We start from the raw sequence: 21,522 nt of genomic DNA, 5'->3' as shown, positions 1-21,522 counted from the left end.
AGTGTTTGTTTGAATGTAGCCGAGTCTAATAACACATCGACTCTGATCCCATGTTTTATAAATACTGCATGGGCCTTGGCTACCATGGTTTTGTTGAAAAACCAATAAAAGTTAACTGCTTGTTCTTGCCCGGTCTTATCACAGCAATGTATCATACCCAGCCAGCTGAGCTGCAGCGTTGACTATACACTTTCTATTTGCAATCATTAACCACTTAAGCATCTGAACATTTTCTTTGAATGTTTTGAAAATGTCCATCTTAACCCATTTAGGCCTAGAATTATTGAATGCTTTAACCAGTGAAAAATAGCAGATATACAAGCTCACAGCGCGGCACTGAGTGCCGCGCTGCGAGCTTGTAGATCTGCTATTTTTGAAAAAGTTGTGAAAATGTGTGCAAATCTTTGAATATGTGTATTTTTAAAGCGAACGTTTGTAACTCAAATTTTGCTTCTGGGGGGTCCCTGGAACTAAATATTTTGAGATGGGGGTCCATGGACAAATACATATCATTTTGGGGGTCCTTCACATGAAAAGGTTTGAGAACCACTGACATAGTAGTCTCTCAAGAACAGACTAACTGAGCTCCAGTTAAGTGAAAAGGACCCTTTCTTTGACGATGGCTAGCCAGATTGCTGACATAGAAACATAGGTTTTTCCAAAAAATCTTAGAAGGATTCAAAAGACACTTATAGAATCGGGTTAAAATTCTAATTAGCAGATCTACAAGCTCACAGCGCGGCACTCGCTTGTATATCTGCTATTTTTCACTGGTTAAAGCATTCAATAATGACATACTCAAAGTAGGGATGCCAAGTTGAAAGTTATTACACATTTTGGTTTTAGCAAACCTTAACCTATAAAACGGATCTGTGGAGCTGCAGAATGCCAAGAGGGGTGCAAACAGATCTTGCTATCAATGTTTTGTCTGACAACTTTTGACTGTCACTGACATACAATTCCCAGTTAGCATGTCGTTATAAGTGCAGCTGAGGAATTTGGGCATGATTGCGTAGACTGGATGATTGTGAAAATGAGGAAAATAATGATGCATTGTAAAAAAGGACTCCTGGAATGTATTCTGGGGCTAAATGGACAGTGTGGATGAAGACCAAGCTCTGTTTAGAAAACAGAATGTGAAGTCTGACTTAAACTTAGTTCCATGCCGGTGTCACAACAGAAATAGGCAGGCTGCAAGCGATGCATTGTAGATTGTCTATTTTCAGTGTGCCACACGGCGCGCAACCATGTATAAATCATTCATTACCACTCCTCAGGCAATCTTAATGATTAACAATTTGTTTATGCACAAATACTTGTTCTCACATAGGTTAGTTCATCCCATTTCTTTTAGTTTTTTTTTCTTCCATATAAGCAACTACCATTCACGTTGTGCAATCCCATGATATCTCGCTTTCTTCCAGTATCGTTTTGCTTGTCTGTATTCCCTGAAAATAGTCAGACCTCAAACCCACAGTGCTTGTATTTGTAGGCGATGAGGCATTGTCTGTTACATTACCACTGGCGCTCCCTTTATCCCAGCCCTCTCATCAACCACCCACTCTTGTCACATTATTTCTGTACCCACTTGCTCATCTACCCTGTCCATGTACAGTATTTGCCTTCCTCCATCTCTCTCCTCCCGTCCCCAGCCTGTCCTTTTTCCACACATAACATTCCTCCCATGTGCCTCCGTTCAGTAGAGTTCATGAAAAGATGATTGTAGTGCCACGGTTTGCTCCTACTACCTTTTTAACAGGGTTTTCTCTTCTGTCATTGATTTCTTAATCCTTTCTATTCTCTGCTGGACCTGGTGGCACATACATAGGCTGTAAGTCTCTAGTTCTATTTGCTCATTTCTCCCATTTAATGTTGACTTGTCTTTCCATAAATTCATCTTCTCTGGAGGACAATGTAAGAAAGACTATGCGGTTGTCCTTTTTGATCGAAATGCATCTGTTTTAGTCACAAGAACACTACAATACTAATAGAGTAATTAATTATATTCATCTGCTTCAAGGAATTCCCTTTGCTATACATTAATTAATGTTATTTTGTGCCAGAGCTCATTTAAATTTCCATCTATATAACACTGATTGTAACCCTCCGCTCTAATACTAACCGCAAACCTAACCTTATGCCTTACGCCAGACAGAGACTAAAACATGTGAATTGGGGCATTTGAACGTGTGATTTTTGGATTTGCAAATGGCCAGTAAATAGAAGTATTTACTGGCTTATTTGCAAAGCCAAAAGTCACACTGCCATGTTGTGAAAGTTACATTTGTATCATATTTGTAATGAATTAATCATTTGTCCACCTTTCCATCACCTGATGCAGTCAAGTGAGGAGCTCAGTGTCCAGCTGTCAACCTTGGAGTCCCAGAAAGTGGAGCTGGAAGAAACCTTGTCTCAGAAAGAGACAGAGCTGGCCGGGCTGGGGGAGGAGCTAGAGCGAGTCCAGAGCTCACTGGCCACTGAGAGGGAGAGCGGGGTGAAGACGGCAGAAGCCCTCCAGAACCAACTCAATGAGAAGGTGGGTCTCATTGCTTGTATAAATATTATATCTTTTGCAGTACCATCTTAATTCCAGTTACAAGCACACACTTCAAAATGCTGTACAGTATTACCAAGTCACCAGGACACAGGAATAGTTTCACCAAATCCTGTCACAGGATTTGGTGTAACTAATACTGTACAAATGTGATGTAGCATTTTGTTATTGATAAGTTGTCAGTCTTTGACCTTGTGTGTGCATGCATGTCTGTGTCTGTATTTTTAACCACTTAACCACAAAATATTTTCTAAATTATGCAATGTGTCGTGAGTTTATAGATCAGATATTTTTGGAAAACTATGACTTTTGTTTAAGCCTTAAAATTGGGATGGCAGGGTTAAAGTGGTTAATCTTGTTACCACTTACCTATGTGGACATAAGTTGAACATTCAATGAATGAAGTTGTCTTTTCTAATCCTGCGTCCACAGGAGAGTCGAGAGCAGGCGCTGGAGAGCCAGCTGGCCGCGGCTCGCTGGGCCAGTCTACAGGGAGCCCTGGAGGAGGCCCAGAGGATAGTGCAGGACTCCCTGGCTCAGATAGACGACCCCGCACACATCAGCTGCACCAGCTCCGCAGGTCAGAAACCAACACTAAAGCCAATTTCGGGAGGCGTAAATAAATAAAAAATACCTCACGTTATGTCAATCACGTTTGCACACTGCCACCCATTTTTATTTTCGACCAGGGTTGATTTTTCCGATTTCCACAACTGTCGCCACTGGGCCCCTTGCTCTCTCTCTCTCTCCTCTATCTCTCCTTGGCCATGAAAAGGTTTTTTTTTTTGTGGATTTTGGATTTCCAAAACGCAGCAGTGTGCAACCAGCTGTACTTTTGTCAAGTGTTTCGTCATTATGAAGAATCATTTGGAGTCTGTGACGGTTAATGATTACTGATATTTTGACCAATATTTTGTCAAAAATATAATTAAGAAATGGGCAATCAGATCTACAAGCTCACAACGCATTGTGTATACTGCAGGTGTTATGACATGCCCAAAATGCTAGTTTGAAAGTGGTTCAAATCGGGACACATTGGCTGCATAATTGGCAATACCGATGTTGTCAAAAAGGTCAAATTATATCCGACATATTGTCCAAACTGAAATAGCCCATATAATGCATTGCGTTGTCAGCTTGTATTTGACATACAACAATATTATAGGGTCTAAGTGGTTAATGCTGCAATATTGCTCTTCTCTCACGTTCTTTTCTGTCTATCTGTAGATTATCTCATATCCAGGTGCCAGGCCTCCTTAAACTGTATGGACAGACTCCAGTCTGCTAAAGAGGCCTTCCTAGCAGACACCACAAGTAAGAGACCCCCTACAGCCTCATACACTGTTGATAATATAATGATGTTGGAATAAAGGACACTGAGATGTTCAGTTAACCGTTTTAATTTAATATGGATAAAATGGTTCCTCAAATCAAGCCTTACCTATTGTATAGAGCACTTTGTGTGATTTCTTTTTTAGAAAGTGTTTTACAAAAAAGGTGAAATGTTAAAACTGAAGTCTCTGCAGGTGTGTCGGAGCTGGTGCAAGCGGTGACTATGTGTGGTCACCTGGTGGGGGATGCCATCGTCCAGGGCAGCGCTACCTCCCACATGGTGCCCGTGGAGCAAGCCGATGGTAAGGCAGCGTATAAAGGCCTGTGTCGCTCTATATCTCTCTTCTCAATGCATGGTTGTTTGTTTGTGTCCGTGTTAATACAACCTGACTGGATCTCTGATTGCATTCTTGCTCTCCACTAGTCAGTGTTACTGTAAGTGTTAGAAATTAACCTGTTTGGTGTGGAGTTGTAGGTGCTATGCTCTATCCCAGAGGTCTTCAACAGGGGGTCCGGGACCCCAAGGGTGTCCTCAGAGTTACTACAGGGGGGCCACCAAATCTTTGTGTGATAGGATCATGTTTTTACATAAATCCCTGGAACCCTAGCGTCCCTATTCTAGTGGAACATTAGACAAAAAATAGCAGGTCTAAAAGCTCACAAGATCGGCTATTTTATTGAAGAGCAGACTAGTAGGTATTGACAGTTCAAGTGGTTAAATGTATGAAAATGCGCCTTAATCCAACCTACAAAGATGATACTGTGCTGTCAAACAAGTCTAAGCTGTATAAGAATTTGATGAACATCTGCAACACAATTTTATACGATATGTAGTGGGGGACTGGGGGTCCCTGCTTCATCTCTCTCTCAGCTAAGGGGTCCTTGGCCTGAAAAGGTTGAAGACCCCTGCTGTCTATCCATATAACTATAGAATATACAAGTATATACAGTATGCACTTCCAAACAAGCCTCTAAATGTGAAATGTGTTCATCAAACAATTTACACTAACAGGTAGCTTACTTTCAGTATGTCTATTCTATTCATACATTCTCCTAATCCCTGCTGTCTTTTTTGTGTCTCTGCCAGCCCTGTCAGACAGTGTGAAGGCATGTGGAGCTGAGGCCCTGTCTCTGCTAGGTTTGATGAAACAACAAGAGACTCTGGCTACAACAGACAGCTCCAAGCTCAGGACAGCTCTGGAAGCCATCCTTGCCACTGCAGAGGTCTGGGTTTCTCTTTGCTTTGTAACATTGTGTTTCTTAGCTCTGTAACATTGCATTTCTTTGCTCTGTAACATTGCATTTCTTTTGGTCTGTAACATTGGGTTTCTTTGGTCTGTAACATTGGGTTTCTTTGGTTTGTAACATTGGGTTTCTTAGCTCTGTAACATTGCATTTCTTTGCTCTGTAACATTGGGTTTCTTTGCTCTGTAACATTGGGTTTCCTTAGCTAAGGGTCAGAAATCAAAATGGGCCACAGGCTTATTATCACCGCCTGACTTCCCTCATGAGAAAATAGTTTGAGTGTATTTTTAAAAGCCAGGGATCCCAGTGTGAGAGTAATGTAATTGGGTCCTCTGCTGGAGAGCTTAGGGTAGTGCACAGAAATTACATACAGGTTTGTCTCTAAAAAATGCAACATTTTCCATAATTCCATTTAAAGAAATCATATATTTGCATGTGTGCATGGAGTAAAATATTTTTTATATATAATTTTTTTTTTAGATTAAAATGGATTTCAGCCCATGAAAATCTAAATTCCATAACTCCAAATATTACAATATTACACAAGACCACTCAAAACATGTGGAATAGTAGTTCTGACCTACACTATAGCTAGTTTCAGATTTGGCTAGTTCAGACTTAACAAGCCGGTTTGATGGCTGTTGTGAATTTCAGTCTTTGATATAAATCAAAAATCAAACATGTTTGATTTTGTCAATTACGGGGGACTGCAAAATTGGGAGTTTTTTTAATGTAAAACAAGCTTAGGTGAATATCTGTGGCTCTTTCTCTTCTTAACCTTACAGTAAAGGGATGGTTGGAGTGCAACAGAATCGTGTGCATGTACTGATGCTTCCACACCGTGTACCACTTTCTTGTCTTTTAGAAACTGCGCCCTCGAGGGTTGGAACTGCAGCAAGGGGAGCTGGGAGATTTAGTGGAACAGGAGATGGCTGCCACCTCCGCTGCTGTTGAATCAGCCGCTGCCAGAATAGAGGTGTGTGTGTGTGTGTGTGTGTGTGTGTGTGTGTGTGTGTGTGTGTGTGTGTGTGTGTGTGTGTGTGTGTGTGCGTGTGCGTGCACGCACCAGTGTGTGTGCATCCATGTACGCTTGCTTCATGTACGTACATGTGACGAAAGTGGTTAGTGGTTCTTGAAAAGGTTTGAAAACCACTGCTGTACAGGTACCCTTTGTAGACTTTGGTGTGTGCATGTGTGTGTGTGTGTGTGTGTGTGTGTGTGCGTGAGAGAGATTGTGTAAGCATTTGGTGTGTGTACTGTCTATTGCTTCACAGCATTTCCAACTTCAAAGTGTGTTGTGGTTTCTTATCTGGGTTCTATGTACCCCAACAGGAAATGCTCAACAATTCACGCGCGGTTGATACAGGGATTAAGATGGAGGTCAATGAAAGGTGAGTCACAAACGGAGCATCTGGAACTATCTGTCCCACATTGTCCTTAATGCAAAAAAAAGAAAAAAGAACAAAATCATGTTTTAACACAAACTCTGCCATCAAAATACCCCTTTGTACCCCTTCTCTGCCATGCCCGTAGAACCCGTAAATGTAATAAAAATTAATTAAAAAACATTTTTTTATCGAAGCGCAACTAAAATAGGCCGGAACTAATGCTCCGTGACCGGTTTCTACACGGACACATTATTGAGCGGACCACTTTAACATTGGAGTCCCTGAACCGGAAGCGGAAGTCCGTCCTCTATTTTGGCCCAGCTTACTGTCTGAGCTCCGCGGCTTACAGATGGAGAAGTTATTGATCAATTGAAAAAGTTTCAACGGATTTGAGAAGCTGATGGAATACGCGAACACACGAGCAGTGTCCGATCACGCACGATGGGAACTGGACGAGTGCCCACGTTAACAGGTAGGACTTGGAGAAGCCGGCAGTGAAAGACATAGAGAAATTAACGGGCTTTACGGCCGTAAACTACGAATGAGTTAACATGTACAGTTTCTCAAAGATCTCATATAATAGAGGTAATGTCATCAAGAGATGTAAACTGAATCGATATTGGGGGCTGATTACCTGGACTCTTCACTACCATTGAAAAAATAATCTCTGTAGACTTCGATTTTCTACATTGACAATAAAATCAGTTTTCTATTCACTGCTATACTCTGAACCCAGAAATTGGCTTTTAAATACATTATATATCAGCAGAATAAAGGAAATAAGAGGCGGATTAATTAAGTACTTGTCATTGTAGAAAGCATCCACCTGTTTTACGATGTATGTCATAGTATGCTAAAAGCTCTTCTTTCCTTGTACTTGGAAGTGGATTAATTTAGGAAAGAAATAAAGACATTTATTTTCCTTACTCACTACTGTGTGAATAAGCTGAGTAAATATGCAAATAATTACTTTGGACTAAACACGTTAACAAGCTGACATGCCTGAATCTGTAAAAGTAGGGGATCTTTTTGTATTTTTTTCCTAATTGGAAATACCATATTTTTCTGACTTTGAGTAGATGTGCGTCATGCTTATTTTGACTGTACCCTTTCCCTTACTGAGCGGACAGATAATACTGTCAACAGTAAAACATCTCAAGGTTTTAGCTGAATGTACCGGTAATTAAGGGACACAACAGAGTAACTATATACTGTGCCCAGACCTTGCAATAAAGGAAAATAATGTATTTTGTCATCCCTTGCAGGATCCTGGCCTCGTGTACAGATCTGATGCAGGCTATCAAGGAGTTGGTGTTGTCTTCCAAACATCTGCAAAGGGACATTGTTGAGAGTGGCAGGGTGAGTACCATAATGCATTATACAATTTGATGTGCTTCTCTGATATCCATACAGACTGGTATAGAATTGTTAAAATATCCACCATTGAAAAATAATATTGATACATGTTTATATATATCCTTGATCAAAGGCTTTTCCTGCTATTTTACCCAGAGTTTCAGACAAACAAAAGTGATGTTTCCAACACATTTGGACTATTTTGCATGGCAGTTCTGTCAAAGATCTGAGATTTACCCATTACCACCATTGCTGAAGACAGACTTTTCAATCCACATTGCATCATCATATTGCCCATTACCCGTTGCATTGAGAAGATAATAAAATAGTATCTCTCTTGTCCTTCAGGGAGCAGCTTCCATGAAGGAATTCTATGCCAAGAACTCTCGTTGGACCGAGGGCCTGATCTCTGCTTCTAAAGCAGTGGGATGGGGTGCCACAGTCATGGTGTAAGCTTCTTCTTCTCCTCTCTACTTTGTCTTACATTATGACTGTGTAAAGTTTGTATTTTGCATAGAGCTGCATTTGTTGTATGAAAGGATTGGAAGCAGCTCTTTGTTTAAAAAAATATAATTTGAAATAAATTAACCCATTTAGACCAGGTGCGCATTAGTACGCATTATTTTATGCTTTAACTATTAAAAAATAGCAGATCACAGCGCGTGCTGCGAGCTTGTAGATCTGCTATTTTTGAGCAAGTCTTTGAATATTTTGACCCAATTCTATAAATGTCTTCTAAATCCTTCTAAAGGTTTTTGAAAAACGCATGTTTCTATGGCAATGGTGCTCAAACTTTGTCATGCCAAGGACCCCCAAAATGATATGCTTTTGGCCACGGACCCCCATCTCAAAATATCTAGTTCCAGGGACTCCTCAGAAGCAACATTTTAGTTACAAATGTTCACTTTAATAATACATATATTCAAAGATTTGCACACATTTTCATGACTTTTCAAAAATAGCAGATCTACAAGCTCGCAGCACGGCACTCGGTGCCGTGCTGTGAGCTTGTATATCTGCTATTTTTCAATAGTTAAATCATTAAATAATTCTAGGCCTAAAACATGTTAAAGAAATAAAGGTAACCCTATGTGTTTTTTTTAAGTACATGGGTTGGTCAGTCTCTGCTGTGTTGTGACCCAACAGGGACGCTGCAGATCTGGTGGTGCAAGGCAAAGGGAAGTTTGAGGAGCTCATGGTGTGTTCGCATGAAATTGCTGCCAGTACAGCACAACTAGTGGCTGCATCCAAGGTAAGCCATTCTGTGGCTAACAGTGTGCGAAAATAGATGATCTACAGTCGTGGCGCATCGTGAGCTTGTGGATATGCAAATATATTTAGTTTAGAGCAAAAAGGAGGAGGGCCTAGTATAGAGCCCCTAGGAATTTGGTCAAGGGCCAGGTTGAAAGTGGTTTACCACTTTGAACCTGGCATCCCTATTTGTCACAGTGAGTGACCTGAGTCAAATAGTATTTTCAGGGGCGCCCGCTGGCCTACCGGTCCACGCACATACCACATAGGCTCAGTGTAGCATGAAAGCGTGTCGCTGGTTCGATTCACGATCCTGACTGCCTTTGCTGCGTGTCACTCCCCACCCAGCTCTCTCCCCATTTCCTGACAGTCTACTGTCCTATCACTGTCCCCCCCAAAAAACATATCTTAAATAGTATTTTCAAGTAATTTTTGGCTAGTCTTCACCTTCTTTAAGTTGGAGTGTTTTACAAGTGGTAGTTCTCAAATGAGATATATAAACATTCACATTCACAATATCTAGGATTGTATGACAGTCAGTTCAGGATGATTTTTTTTTTTTTTACTTTGTCATTTGGACTGTGGCATTGAAAATACCAATGCGACCCCCCCCCCCCCCCCCCCCAAAAAAAAATGCTCATTCTATTCACAACCATTTGCATGCGTCTTCCTTTTTTTTTTTAAAGAAAATAATAGATGATTACTCCTTTGGAATAAGAGAAGGAAACAAGATTAAGACCAAACTCCTCGTCCTCTCTCCTCCATAATTCTGTCCTGCCTTCTCCTTTGCTCCTTTGCTCGACTCATCCTGTCAATCTCGTCCTCTGCACTGCCCAGGTAAAGGCGGACAAAGACAGTGCCAACCTGCACCGCCTACGGCAGGCTTCCAAAGGGGTGACCCAAGCCACTGCTGGTGTTGTAGCCTGCACCAAGTCTGCCAAGTCCCAGATTGAGGAGAAAGGTGAGTTGGATCCATTGAACTGAATGTATATTATAGTGTTGTTGGATTGAGTGATTGAATGAATGAAATGCCTGACTTGTCTGCTCGCTGGCTAGCTGGTCAATTGAGCTGTTTGATTGGTTAATGAAGAGTCTATTTCTGTTTGATCACTTTATTGTTAAAAGTTCCGTACAGATAGCCTCTCAATCAGAACATACATTTATTTCGATTTTGGTTTGTCTGCTTTTCCTTAGTTACAGTAGACTACCAAAACCTCCCCGGGCTGTCTGTGAGTGAGTCAGTCAGTCACACTTTTGCCCTGCTCATATCTCCACAACCGTTGCCCCCATCCATGCCAAATTTTGCACACACACTCCTTGACTGCCAAACTACAACCTCCAAGGACCCCCGGAGCCCCAGGGACCCCCAGGTCCCTGGGGGACCCCCAGATGTAAAAAATGACCAAATGTGCTCACACGTCACACGTCACACTTTTTCCCTGCTTATATCTCCGCACCCGTTGACCCGATCCATGCCAGATCTTACACACACACTCCTTGCCTGCCAAACTACAACCTCCAAGGACCCCCCCCTGGGGGACCCCCAGATGTAAAAAATGACCAAATGTGCAAAAATGACCAAATGACCACCCCAACGGGGCTGCTCACGGGGAATTCCCGGGGACCACCGACTCCTGGTGCTCCAGAACGGATGCAAAAGTGGTGTCGCCCCCAGTGGAGGACCCCCTGCCACTGCAGCGCACATAAAATGCCGTAACTCGGGCTAGGAGTGTCCGGGAGAGCCGGGGCCGGTACCTATTCGTCCGCCAAGGCAACGCGGAGACCCCACCCCTCATTTCTCACATGGCCCTATTCTAGCGCCACCTTCAGGCCGATTTTTAAAACACATTTTTGGACACTGCTCCTACAGTTTTTGCCCTAAAATCACGAATATCACTACACAGCATGTCTACACTCATGTCATCAACATGGATCAGGAAGATTTTGGAAAAACAAATTTTAGCCCTATTTGTGGAGATAAGCCACCTACGGTCGCTTATCTCCCGATTAGGGAGTCTTACTGGTAATAATATGATTACTGTGGAAATGAGTTACTTCACTATTATTTTTATCTTTATCTTTGTGTTTTTTTTAGACACAATGGACTTCTCCAGTATGACTCTCACACAGATCAAACGACAAGAGATGGACTCGCAGGTAAGAATCAGAATAACCCAGATGAGCTCATTTATCATTTATGACCGTGGCCAACCATTTACATTAATGGTTGCCCAATCATCCAGGGCAATACAAATATATTCGGGCAAATGGAGTTTGCTTTCTGGTTGGCCAGATGGTAGTTTTTCGTTTTTGGAAAGCAACCTTCTTTTGTGCTATTCTCGCAACCTGAGATCTGACATCTGTCCATAAACACACCATCACTGTCAAAAAACAGCAGCTACCCAAACCTACGCTGTCAGCTGAGATGGCAAAATCGTCTGCACTGGTCATGAATTGCTTGTTAGTAGCCTATTTGGATATAGTCATTATTTTGTTTGCATAATGTTCTATTTCACCCATTAGATTAAATAACAAATGTAGCAATACACCATTTAAACCTGTCAGTGATGCTTAATGGTAACCAGGTAAGACGTTCCCAGACGTCTTAAGGATTTCCTGGCAGCCTATGTGTTCATAAAAAGTCTTACCGAATGATGCAGACCATTCTTCTGTCCGTCTTCAGGTTATGGTTCTAGAGCTGGAGACCCGTCTGCAGAAGGAGCGGGAACGTTTGGGCGAGCTGAGGAAGAAGCATTACGAGCTGGCTGGGGTGGCAGAGGGTTGGGGCGAGGAGGAGGAAGGTGAGGCAGAAGATAATGTAGTCATTGAAGTAAACATTTGAATGGCTCTGAAAATAAAAATATATATTATTATGTTGTAAGTATTATGTTATAGTTCACATGTAATTCCACATGGCATGACAAATTACAACCAACCTGCATCTGTGTATTATGAGCTTAAACTATCTCTGTCGCTGATGTCTCTTATCTCCACAGGTACAGGCTGAGACCAATCACCACCTCCCCATGCCTTCCTGCTCTCAACATGAAGACCGACATCTGTCTGCCTCTCCCCGTTTATACACGTTTATACACACTCTTCAGTCTTTTTCTTCCTTTTTCTTTTCTTTCGTTTGTTTGTTTGTAAATCCAAGCCAAATAAAACGGTGCTTCTTTTTCTAAACCCGTTGAGAAAAAACTCCTCCAGTGTACAGAACATTCCCCCGAGGACAGCACCGAGGATTCTGCAAACGGGAGGGGTGGAGGGATCGATGGATGACCGGACTTATCTGCCTCTTCCATTGCTTTCCAACCCCCAAGGACTGTTGGTAATAGCAGCCGACACGCTGATGTCAGATATTTATTTTAACTTTCTTTTGCCCAGTTCCCCACGTTTTTACTTTAAATGAAGCACCATCAAAGGAGTGTCAAGGAGGAGATACCGCGAGCACAAGTTCTACACGAGGCATCACAGGATGCATTGCACAAGGGCCAAACCCTTCAGTAATGGAAGGGGAATCAGAGACTGTTTGCCATTATGACCCCTCCCCCCCGCCGATCCACCCCTCTGCCCTTCCAGACGTGTCTCTGTGAAACATAGATGGCATGCATGCTCTCGCACTGACAAATGTGTTTTGGCCCACGCCGTAGGGTTGTGAAGTCGTGCACTGTGCCATAGTGAGCCCGACCTGACGCTGCTCCCCACCCAATCCCCTCGTCGCCCTTACAACCCCAGTTGGCTCAGTTTGCTTCTTCTTTTTTCCTCACTTGTGAGTTCTTACCTCCTTAATCCGTTTCCCATCAGAGCGTAAACACTAGCTGGGTTACTGGACTCTCTGCCTTTCACCTCCTCTCTATTTAACCACTTAAGCCCTATTTGAAAAAAGAAAAATGTTTGAACATTTTCACTTTTTTCTAATGTTCATATGAAATTTGAAATTATCCGATCTTCAAGCTGACATTGCAACAAGCTAGTTCAATGCGACAGCTTGTAGAACTGCTGTTTTTAAAACATCTATTGGACATTTTGAACATTTGCCTATAATGTCTTGCCCAAAATAGGGACACCAGGGTTAAAGTTGTTAACGACCATGACTGTTATGTGAGCCGTCTGTTTGTATCAGATGCTCATACGTTTTTGTTAAAATAATGGGCAGTGTTAAAGAACCAGGCGCCCAAGAATTCCACAGTCGTTTCAGAAAGTTGTTGGCCAAGAGCAGACTAATTCCTGTGAATCCAAGACTGAGGCAGTGCATGGTGGATGACCTGAATCACTTCCTGACCCTTTAGCAGAGAGTAGCATTGTTCATAGACACTAAAAAGGGTTTGTTTACCGGTAGCTTTAGGGAGTTGATTGCAAAAGCCTGTAAAAAACTGTAGCATTTGTTGCTTGGCAACAAAACTTGTCAACTGTCATATGTGATTTATGAACTATATACAGTAACACTCTCTTTAAAAATTCCTGATGCCTCCATTGTGAAACTTTTTAAGTGATGTGGCTTTGCTGAGTCTGATTCAGTGGTCAAGGGTGTCTTCATTCCAGAACGATATGCTAGCACACCAACGCCAACAAGACATCACCTACAAGACTTTGGCTTTGGAGGTGGATTCTCTCGCATTCTGAACTCCTAATGCCATTGTCCTAATGATGGCTAGTTAGAAAAGATACAGGACACTGGACACCTAAACATTGTGGGCACCTCAGTGTTTAAGTTGGCTATTTCTTTAACCTGCTGGAAGCTAGAAGAAGTTTCCAGAGTGGTGCTGAAATCATTCTGCATGAATTTACGTTGACAATGATAAATATACAAACCCACCAACATCCACGGTGGGAAATCTCGCAGAGGAATTTGAGAAATGCAGTACCTTAGATAAAAATTACCGTTAGAAATGCGGTACCTTAGATCAAATTTACAGTTAGTCCAAGGCAAGACTATATTTACGGCTTCATGAAATTTGAGGACGAGGCTCAAGACGCAATGAATGACAAAGCCAACATAGCCGATTTAACATTGAGGTGCCCACAATGTTTAGTTGGCCACTCTTTCGGTTACCGCTAGAAGAAGTGTTAATATTGATCATACAACAATAGACCCTTGATTCACTGTGAAATATGCACTACATTTCTTGGACCATGATTCAGAATTGGAGACCAAAATATACCCACGAACGCTGTTGTTTTCCGTAGCTTTCCCAAAGGCCAAGTAGCTGTGTTTTTGTAAGGCACAACACCTTTATTTGATATTATTACCCTTTGCTTTCACTTAACCTAAAACTATTTTAGGTTGTCAGTAGTATGTATCCTTCCCAGTTTGCATTCAATTAAATACAACTGGTGATGCAAAAGGAACAAAAGACCTTCATTACTACTATTCACAAGGCAGTACTTGAGCTGTGTAAATGACTTTGGCCTCCAGAGGGCTGTGTTTCACAGTGGTGTTCCTACTACAAAGGGTAAGCTACTGTATGAGTGCTTTTGACTTTGGCTTTTGTGAAAAGACTGAACATGCTCAACAAGTTGAGAAAACCATGAGATGAGTAGGCAGTAATCTAAAACCCATCACAGTACCTTCTTCCTGTGTAATAATAATTATAACGAGTATAATACTCTTGCATTTTGTCTTCCTCTGTGTCTTAACACTTATCTAGTTTTTATGCACCGCTTCAGCTGTGTATTTCTAAAAAGTTGCGACACTGGGTATTTAACAGATCTCTGTGCGATTGTGTTTGCAAATCATGTTGTCTGTGTTGGTTTTAACTGGCTCTGAGTGTGAGATGGGAGGGTATTACTGTACAATTATACTGCCAAGTAAAATGTCAATCATAGGACAGTAGACTGAATTGACTTTCAAATACTTTCCTAGGGTTGTTGAACATTTTCGGTAGCTATTGTGTTGAACTATGTGGTAAACTCAATCCATCTCCAAGTAGACAACAAATGCAAATAATGAATTTGCAAATATTGTTGATCGAAGTCTGGTATGTGCTTATAATTTTAGTCTTGCTCTGTCCATTTGATAAGAATAGGGCAAAACAATACCTGAATTCACAGAATATTTCTTATACTAAAAGATAGAGGAAAAACAAAACCTTTTGTGCTTGATGAATCAGATCAGTGACGTGTTTACCTTTGAGAGTATTTTAAGTTCCTGGCAAGATTTATCAAGTGCTGGTTCAAATATTTGAAAGTCCTATTCAAATTATATTTTTGCCCAAATCATTTCTTGTTAAGATCTCTCTCTCTTTCATTCTATCTATCTCTCCATCTGTCTATCTCTCTCACTCACTTAAGCCTGACTCGTACCCAGTTGCATGTGGGTGTCGCACACTGAACATAGCCGAGTTGCAAGTTCACAATGTGTGGCAGCACTGCTATGTTTGGTGTGGGACAGCAGCACGCACTAAACATACATCAGGCATCACTCTGTTTCTCTGTCGGGTTTGTGACTGTAGTCCTACCAGCTCAGCCAGCCTTTCAACTGCCTCACACTGTAGTAAAAGAGAAATGAATACTCAAATAACATTGAAATACATCTTTGTATGATATACTAAATCTATGTTGGTGGGTTTGTTTTATTTTTTCAGTTTTTAAAAATAAATATTTCAACTCATTAATACAGACCTGTGCCTGACTGTAATTACTGGTGGTCATTGTGATCCGTCATACAATGGTGTCGCTTGCTGAAAATAATTCGTAAGTTATTTTCGGCAAGTGGAGGAGAATTTTGAAGGGAAATAGATCATTATGGGGAGGACAGACTTATTTCAGACACCCAAGGGTGTCGTGCGCACACACACACACACACACACAAACCTGCTCCCAATAACCGCACGTGTGTGTAGAGAGAGAGAAAGGGAGAGCAAGGTAATATGTATATTTGTGTTAGGCGTGGGGTGAATCCTTTTAGATTAGATCAATAAGCCTGTCTTGACATGTGAAATAATTTAATAGTTACGTCAGGGTACATATAAAATCCTAATGCATTCAATTGATTTTTGTGTATATATCGTTTCCCAGTAAAAGCTTTGGGTATCCAGTCATTTTTTCATGGATAGACCTATTGCACATCGTGTTGTGTTTGTGTTCTGCCTTCTCTACTCAGGCCTGTACTATTATGTGTTTACCCATAATGATTATGAAATCTAAAACAATTGTATAGACCAGGATCGACTGCTGTTACTATGAGAGTATTATTTTTTTGTATATTCTTGCTGAACAGTGCAAGGGAATCATAATGAGAAGGTGGGATGTACGTACGTATATGAATGAGAGAGAAGGAAAATCTTGTTCCAACAATGTGTTTTGCAAAAGTTGGCCTGCTGGTGGCGCTATAACAGGCCAATCTGAAAATGGTGGCATTTGTTCCTTGACCTAGTGGGACTGTGCGTGCAAAATGTCATGCACATCGCAGGCTGCCTTCGTGATTTGAGGCATTTTGTTCAAAAAGGAGCAATCCTGCAAACTTTGGAATCCAATGTTAGCCAATTAGGATATACTTTACTGCATGCCGTGTAAGGCCCAAGAACACATGGCAACCTTTTCACATTGGCCTATTATAGTGCCACCAGGAGGCCCACAATAACCTACCTGACCTGGCGGATACCTGTGCTCGGAAGATCAATGCTTCTAGTTTTCCTATCATTCACTACTTGTTCCCTATTACCTACTGCTAATAACAAACTGCCATAAGGCTAATGTTAATGTATACATTGTCATAAACACGCCACTCACTGTGCTGTGTTTTGTTTAGTGCTGCTGTTGTGTGTCACAGGGATAGGGTGGGTGGTTCCATGGCAAAGAGGAGAGAAAGAGAGGGGAGGGGGGGCTAAGAGAAAGAGACAAAGAAAGGCTGAGCTATTTTTAGTCTCTGCAGTTTGGAGCTGGCAGCTAACTTATAGTACAGCAACCTCTTCATCTGTTTATCTCCCACCCCGTCTCCTTATCGGACCCTGCCCCAGACATAGGCATGCAGCCATCTAGTGCACCAAAGAATGGCTGATCTACAAGATCCCAATCCGTCACAATGCAACATGTTGTGATCTTGTAGATCTGCAGCTTTCGGTGTGTGCGACACCAGCCGGTGTGTGGATAAATAGTCAGGCTTTTAGGTTAGTGGTTCATTTCCTGTCGGGGGCATGCACACATGCTAGAAATGTACCCACTCATGATACTGTAAGCAAGGCCTTTTGACATTGGAATTGCCTACACACACAGAACTTGGCAGTGGTTCCAGAAGAGATTTTTCCCATGAGTACTACTACAAACTTTAAAGCAGACTGGCATAGTTATGTGGTAGACATGAGATTACCCATGTTTCTTGAATACCCATGGTCAAAAGTGAACAGTGTGTGGTAGAACCATGACCCCATTCATACCAGACTAACAAACAGTTACAAAAACAGGGCGTATGCAGCATTTGGGCCCCCTAAAATGTCTCTACTACCAAAAAAGAGTGAACTGTGAATATCATACTTTCCCACATTATTGGCCATTTGAAAAAGTGTACAATCTGTTGATAGAATTTATAGGAGAACACATGGTCTACATCACTGTGAAATGAATACTTGTTTGTAGACCATATTCAGATCACATTTCCAACATCAGTTTTCATTCCCCAAAGTCATCCTACAAACTGTTGTGGGAATTGAACATTTCCCCTGCGAGAGAATGAAGAGATGATACTAATATACATTTTAGAAGATGTATTCAATACAAAGAAAGGGAAAAGTAGATGGAAGAAGGAAAGGTGGACAGGGTCCGGTTGTCTCGCAAGGCAACAGGAGTCTGACACCGATCTGGATGTTGGTGCAGCTTAAATACAGATTCTGCAAGGATACATACACATTTTTGAGTGGTGCCAAACCGCTCCAATGTTTGACCGAGTGTGTATGTCTCTATGTTCCACTCCCTATGTATGTTTAGAGTACGGCCTGAACTGCTGCAATACCGCTGTGTGACTACTTTTCAAAGGCCCACTGCTATAAGCCGAGGCCATAGTCACTGCCCTAGCCAGAATACTGACGCCTGATACGAGAAACATTCTCCTTGCGTTCATAAAACTTTATAACTTGTCGTCTTGCTGTCTGGGTCTGAAGCTTGCCTACAGAGGAATAGCTGGTTTAGCTACTGTACTTGACCTTGCTGAATGAGCCTGTTGCTTAACACAATACACTGAGGGTGTACTAAACTCATAAGTCATATTATCATATTCATTTACTTTCCTTGCCAGGACATTACATTCAGGCACATCATCATACAGTGATATTTATTATATATATTAATTGCGACCAAAGGTCACAATCTAGTTTAGTATGTGAAACGGCATCTCTGTCCGTCCGTCCGTCCGTCCGTCCGTCTGTCTGTCTGGACGTGTACACTTTTTTACGTCTATGGGTTTGCCGCTCTGACATCACTGTGATGTCAGGGGAACGACACTAACAGAATCCCTTTTATGCCCATATATGGCCAAGACAGCCCATATCTGTGTGTTCTACAGACAGGGCTCTCCATGTATGGACATAAAAAGGATTGTATGTATGATGTCAGATGTCATAGACATCATAAGACTTTCACGAATAACTGAGTAAGCATGTTTGGGCTCTCACAGCATATACAGTACATGGATCTCCATATGGGTTCCAGGGGTCTCCATATATGGGTAACTGGTCTGATATACATCACTGGCCAGATGGCCAAGACATGGCGTGACCTCCCCCTTAGGTTGCTTGTTTCCCTGAGGCGTCTTGTGTTACTAGTATAACTGAAGTAAGATGAATTCTAAATCAATAGCCTAAAAGGAATATAAATTGTATTTCCATTACACAAACCCTGAAGTTTTAACCTTGATGCTAAAAATGTTAAAGCGTAAATCATTTACACTTTACAGTCCTTATTAATTATTGATACTGAATAACCTCATCTTGAGAAATGTGAGAATTATAATTGGGCATACAAATCTAATACGGATGGATTTCCACTGCAAAAAAAGGACCTTTCATTGTGAAGAATGCATTTATTGTTTCAAGGCATTTAGGTATGGGCCATACTGTATGACCAACAACAAAGCATCCTCCTCACTCAGGCCGCTCTCACTGGAACCCTCTGACTGTATTGCTTTGTGCTTGACTTGCACATTGCGCTCCACCCAGGATGGCCTGGGTCATCTTTGAGTGTCTGATACAGACATGAGGTCATAGATGAGAAGAAGGCCTCTGCAGAGGCCTGCCAGTGACTCTTCCTAAGTAAACAAAACAACTAGCACTGCCACTTTGCTTTCCTCATGGGCAATGCCCCCCCACCCCACCAAAAAAACAAATCAAAACAAAACAGTTGAACAGCTCCCGTTCACAAAGGGAGCTTTTAGCTTGAAACACTGTCCCATTGTAAGCTGGTGACCCAACATCTTAATATTTATCAACCACAGGGACTTTATTGCTGATGCTTTTTTAATAGAACATTGAAGAGGCCATAGGGGACACATTTTTGTTTACTGACTCAGCAACAGAAACTTGCACGGCTCTCACAGCTAGATTGTTTGTTGTTGTTGTTTTTGGTTTTGTACTATGAGTCAACAAACGTCAAGGCGGTGGGGTGGGACAAAATGGGTTTTGTATTCCAGCTGGAGAAATAGATTAAGGCAATACATCAAGCATGGGAGTTCTAAATTGCTGCAATGGTTGGGGTATTAATTTCCTATATGATAAGCATTCCTGTGTGTGTGTGTGTGTGTGTGTGTGTGTGTGTGTGTGTGTGTGTGTGTGTGTGTGTGTGTGTGTGTGTGTGTGTGTGTGTGTGTGTGTGTGTGCGTGTGCGTGTGTGTGTACTGTACACATACACGCACACAAGATAAGTGCCCACACATGTCGTGTATGTGTGTCCTCAAGCCAAGGGCAACAGAGAACAGAAGAGCCACTGACATGTCGAGATGCAAGTCCTTACTCGCCCCCCCTGTTGTATCTGGGTTAACTAAGGCCTCTGCCCCCCCTGTTGTATCTGGGTTAACCGAGGCCTCTGCCAAGGACACAGACGAGCTCTCGGGTCAAAAACAACACCGTCAGACAATAAACCAAGGACAAAAGCTTCACAAAATGTTGGTTCTGGACCCAAAATATTGGGACCCAAAAGATTCTGGCAGGTGTTTCAACAAGTGTTAGGCCATTGGTTCTATTTGACTTCGACCTTTTAATGTCCAGGACCCCCATAACTCTGAGAGCGAACAAATGGAACCAAATCATGAGTTACAGACCTGTGAGGGTCCATTTGGAACCCCCTCAAGGAAGCCTGAGGGCCCTGGAACTTTGAGAACCACTGTATATTAGGCTAAAAGTGTGTTCAATAAAATCCAGAGTTATGAGACTGCATGTTGCAGATGCTGATTTTATTAGCAAGAATTTCATGCTATTGTTCTTCAACCCAGATTTGAACCGCAAGCAAACAATTACACATTCATTCTCATGCCAGCAAAATAAATGGATCCTTCCCTGTCTGAACTGTGTACACCCAGCCAGGAAAGCCACTCTGATCAAGCAGGACCCCATCTCACCCCCTCCACCAATGCTTCCAGTTACTGCCACATCAGGTCAATGCTACAATGTCCAACTGTCCAAAATCAACACAAATATTTATATTCACTGTATTCTGACCTGTGTAACACTTAATGTCAATTGTAGTGTGTGTGTGTGTGTGTGTGTGTGTGTGTGTGTGTGTGTGTGTGTGTGTGTGTGTGTGTGTGTGTGTGTGTGTGTGTGTGTGTGTGTGTGTGTGTGTGTGTGTGTGTGTGTGTGTGTGTGTGTTATACATGCATTGCTAAGCCTTGTCAAAGGAAATGTTCTGTTACTTGGGTCTTGAATCTAGATCGGGGTGCAAAATCATCTTCCGGTTATAATTTCTGCAGTTCAATCATCAGTCATGTGTTATTTATTCATGTCTGCATTTAATAGAAAGGACATACACTGTACACACAGACATCAATGTGGAGAGACTCTCAGGTCAGTCGGGGGGAATGGTTGGGTGGGTGGGAAAGGGGGGGGGGATTGGATCCAGACAGAGCGTGACACCGACTCCTCCACTGCTCTGCTTTAGGAAACAGAGAGCTGGCGTTGCTAGGAGACCCGGCCCAATGCAAACACGGCGCCATCTGCTGCAGTGATATTTGGAGTGGGTTGGTTTAGCTGAGTTGGGCAGAAAGAGAGAGAGAGAGAGAGAGAGTAGGAGGGCGAGAGGGAGAGGCAGAGAGAGAATAGACCAGGGGTCTTCAACAGGGGGTCCGGGACCCCTAGGGGGTCCTCTGAGTTACTACAGGGGCTCCTCCAAATCTCTGTGTGATAAGAATTCTATTGTTTCTACACTAACCACTTGAACCCTAGTATCCCTATTCTGTCTGGAACATTAGCCAAG

General features: G+C 42.1%; 1 protein-coding gene across 3 annotated transcripts in view; it reads left to right on the top strand.

Moving 5' to 3' along the window:
- Window positions 1–15,682, top strand: part of hip1 (huntingtin interacting protein 1) — a 59,429-nt gene extending 43,747 nt beyond the window's left edge. For 2 of the 3 annotated variants that reach the window (XM_080732376.1, XM_080732378.1), the window contains exons 18-31: window positions 2,342–2,536; window positions 2,987–3,134; window positions 3,782–3,868; window positions 4,072–4,188; window positions 4,974–5,110; window positions 5,997–6,107; window positions 6,464–6,522; window positions 7,785–7,878; window positions 8,224–8,324; window positions 9,022–9,127; window positions 9,964–10,087; window positions 11,222–11,283; window positions 11,810–11,927; window positions 12,123–15,682. In XM_080732376.1, the coding sequence (XP_080588502.1) occupies window positions 2,342–2,536; window positions 2,987–3,134; window positions 3,782–3,868; window positions 4,072–4,188; window positions 4,974–5,110; window positions 5,997–6,107; window positions 6,464–6,522; window positions 7,785–7,878; window positions 8,224–8,324; window positions 9,022–9,127; window positions 9,964–10,087; window positions 11,222–11,283; window positions 11,810–11,927; window positions 12,123–12,133 (1,470 nt within the window). In that variant the 3' untranslated portion in view covers window positions 12,134–15,682. The remainder of the gene's footprint in view (window positions 1–2,341; window positions 2,537–2,986; window positions 3,135–3,781; window positions 3,869–4,071; window positions 4,189–4,973; window positions 5,111–5,996; window positions 6,108–6,463; window positions 6,523–7,784; window positions 7,879–8,223; window positions 8,325–9,021; window positions 9,128–9,963; window positions 10,088–11,221; window positions 11,284–11,809; window positions 11,928–12,122) is intronic. The other variant, XM_080732377.1, reaches the window with a different exon arrangement.
- Window positions 15,683–21,522: the final 5,840 nt, after the last annotated feature.

This window comes from Nannobrachium achirus (genome assembly GCF_963921795.1).
Source record: "Nannobrachium achirus genome assembly, chromosome: 8".
Lineage (NCBI taxonomy): Eukaryota > Metazoa > Chordata > Actinopteri > Myctophiformes > Myctophidae > Nannobrachium > Nannobrachium achirus.
This window is presented reverse-complemented; position numbering and strand designations above follow the sequence as displayed.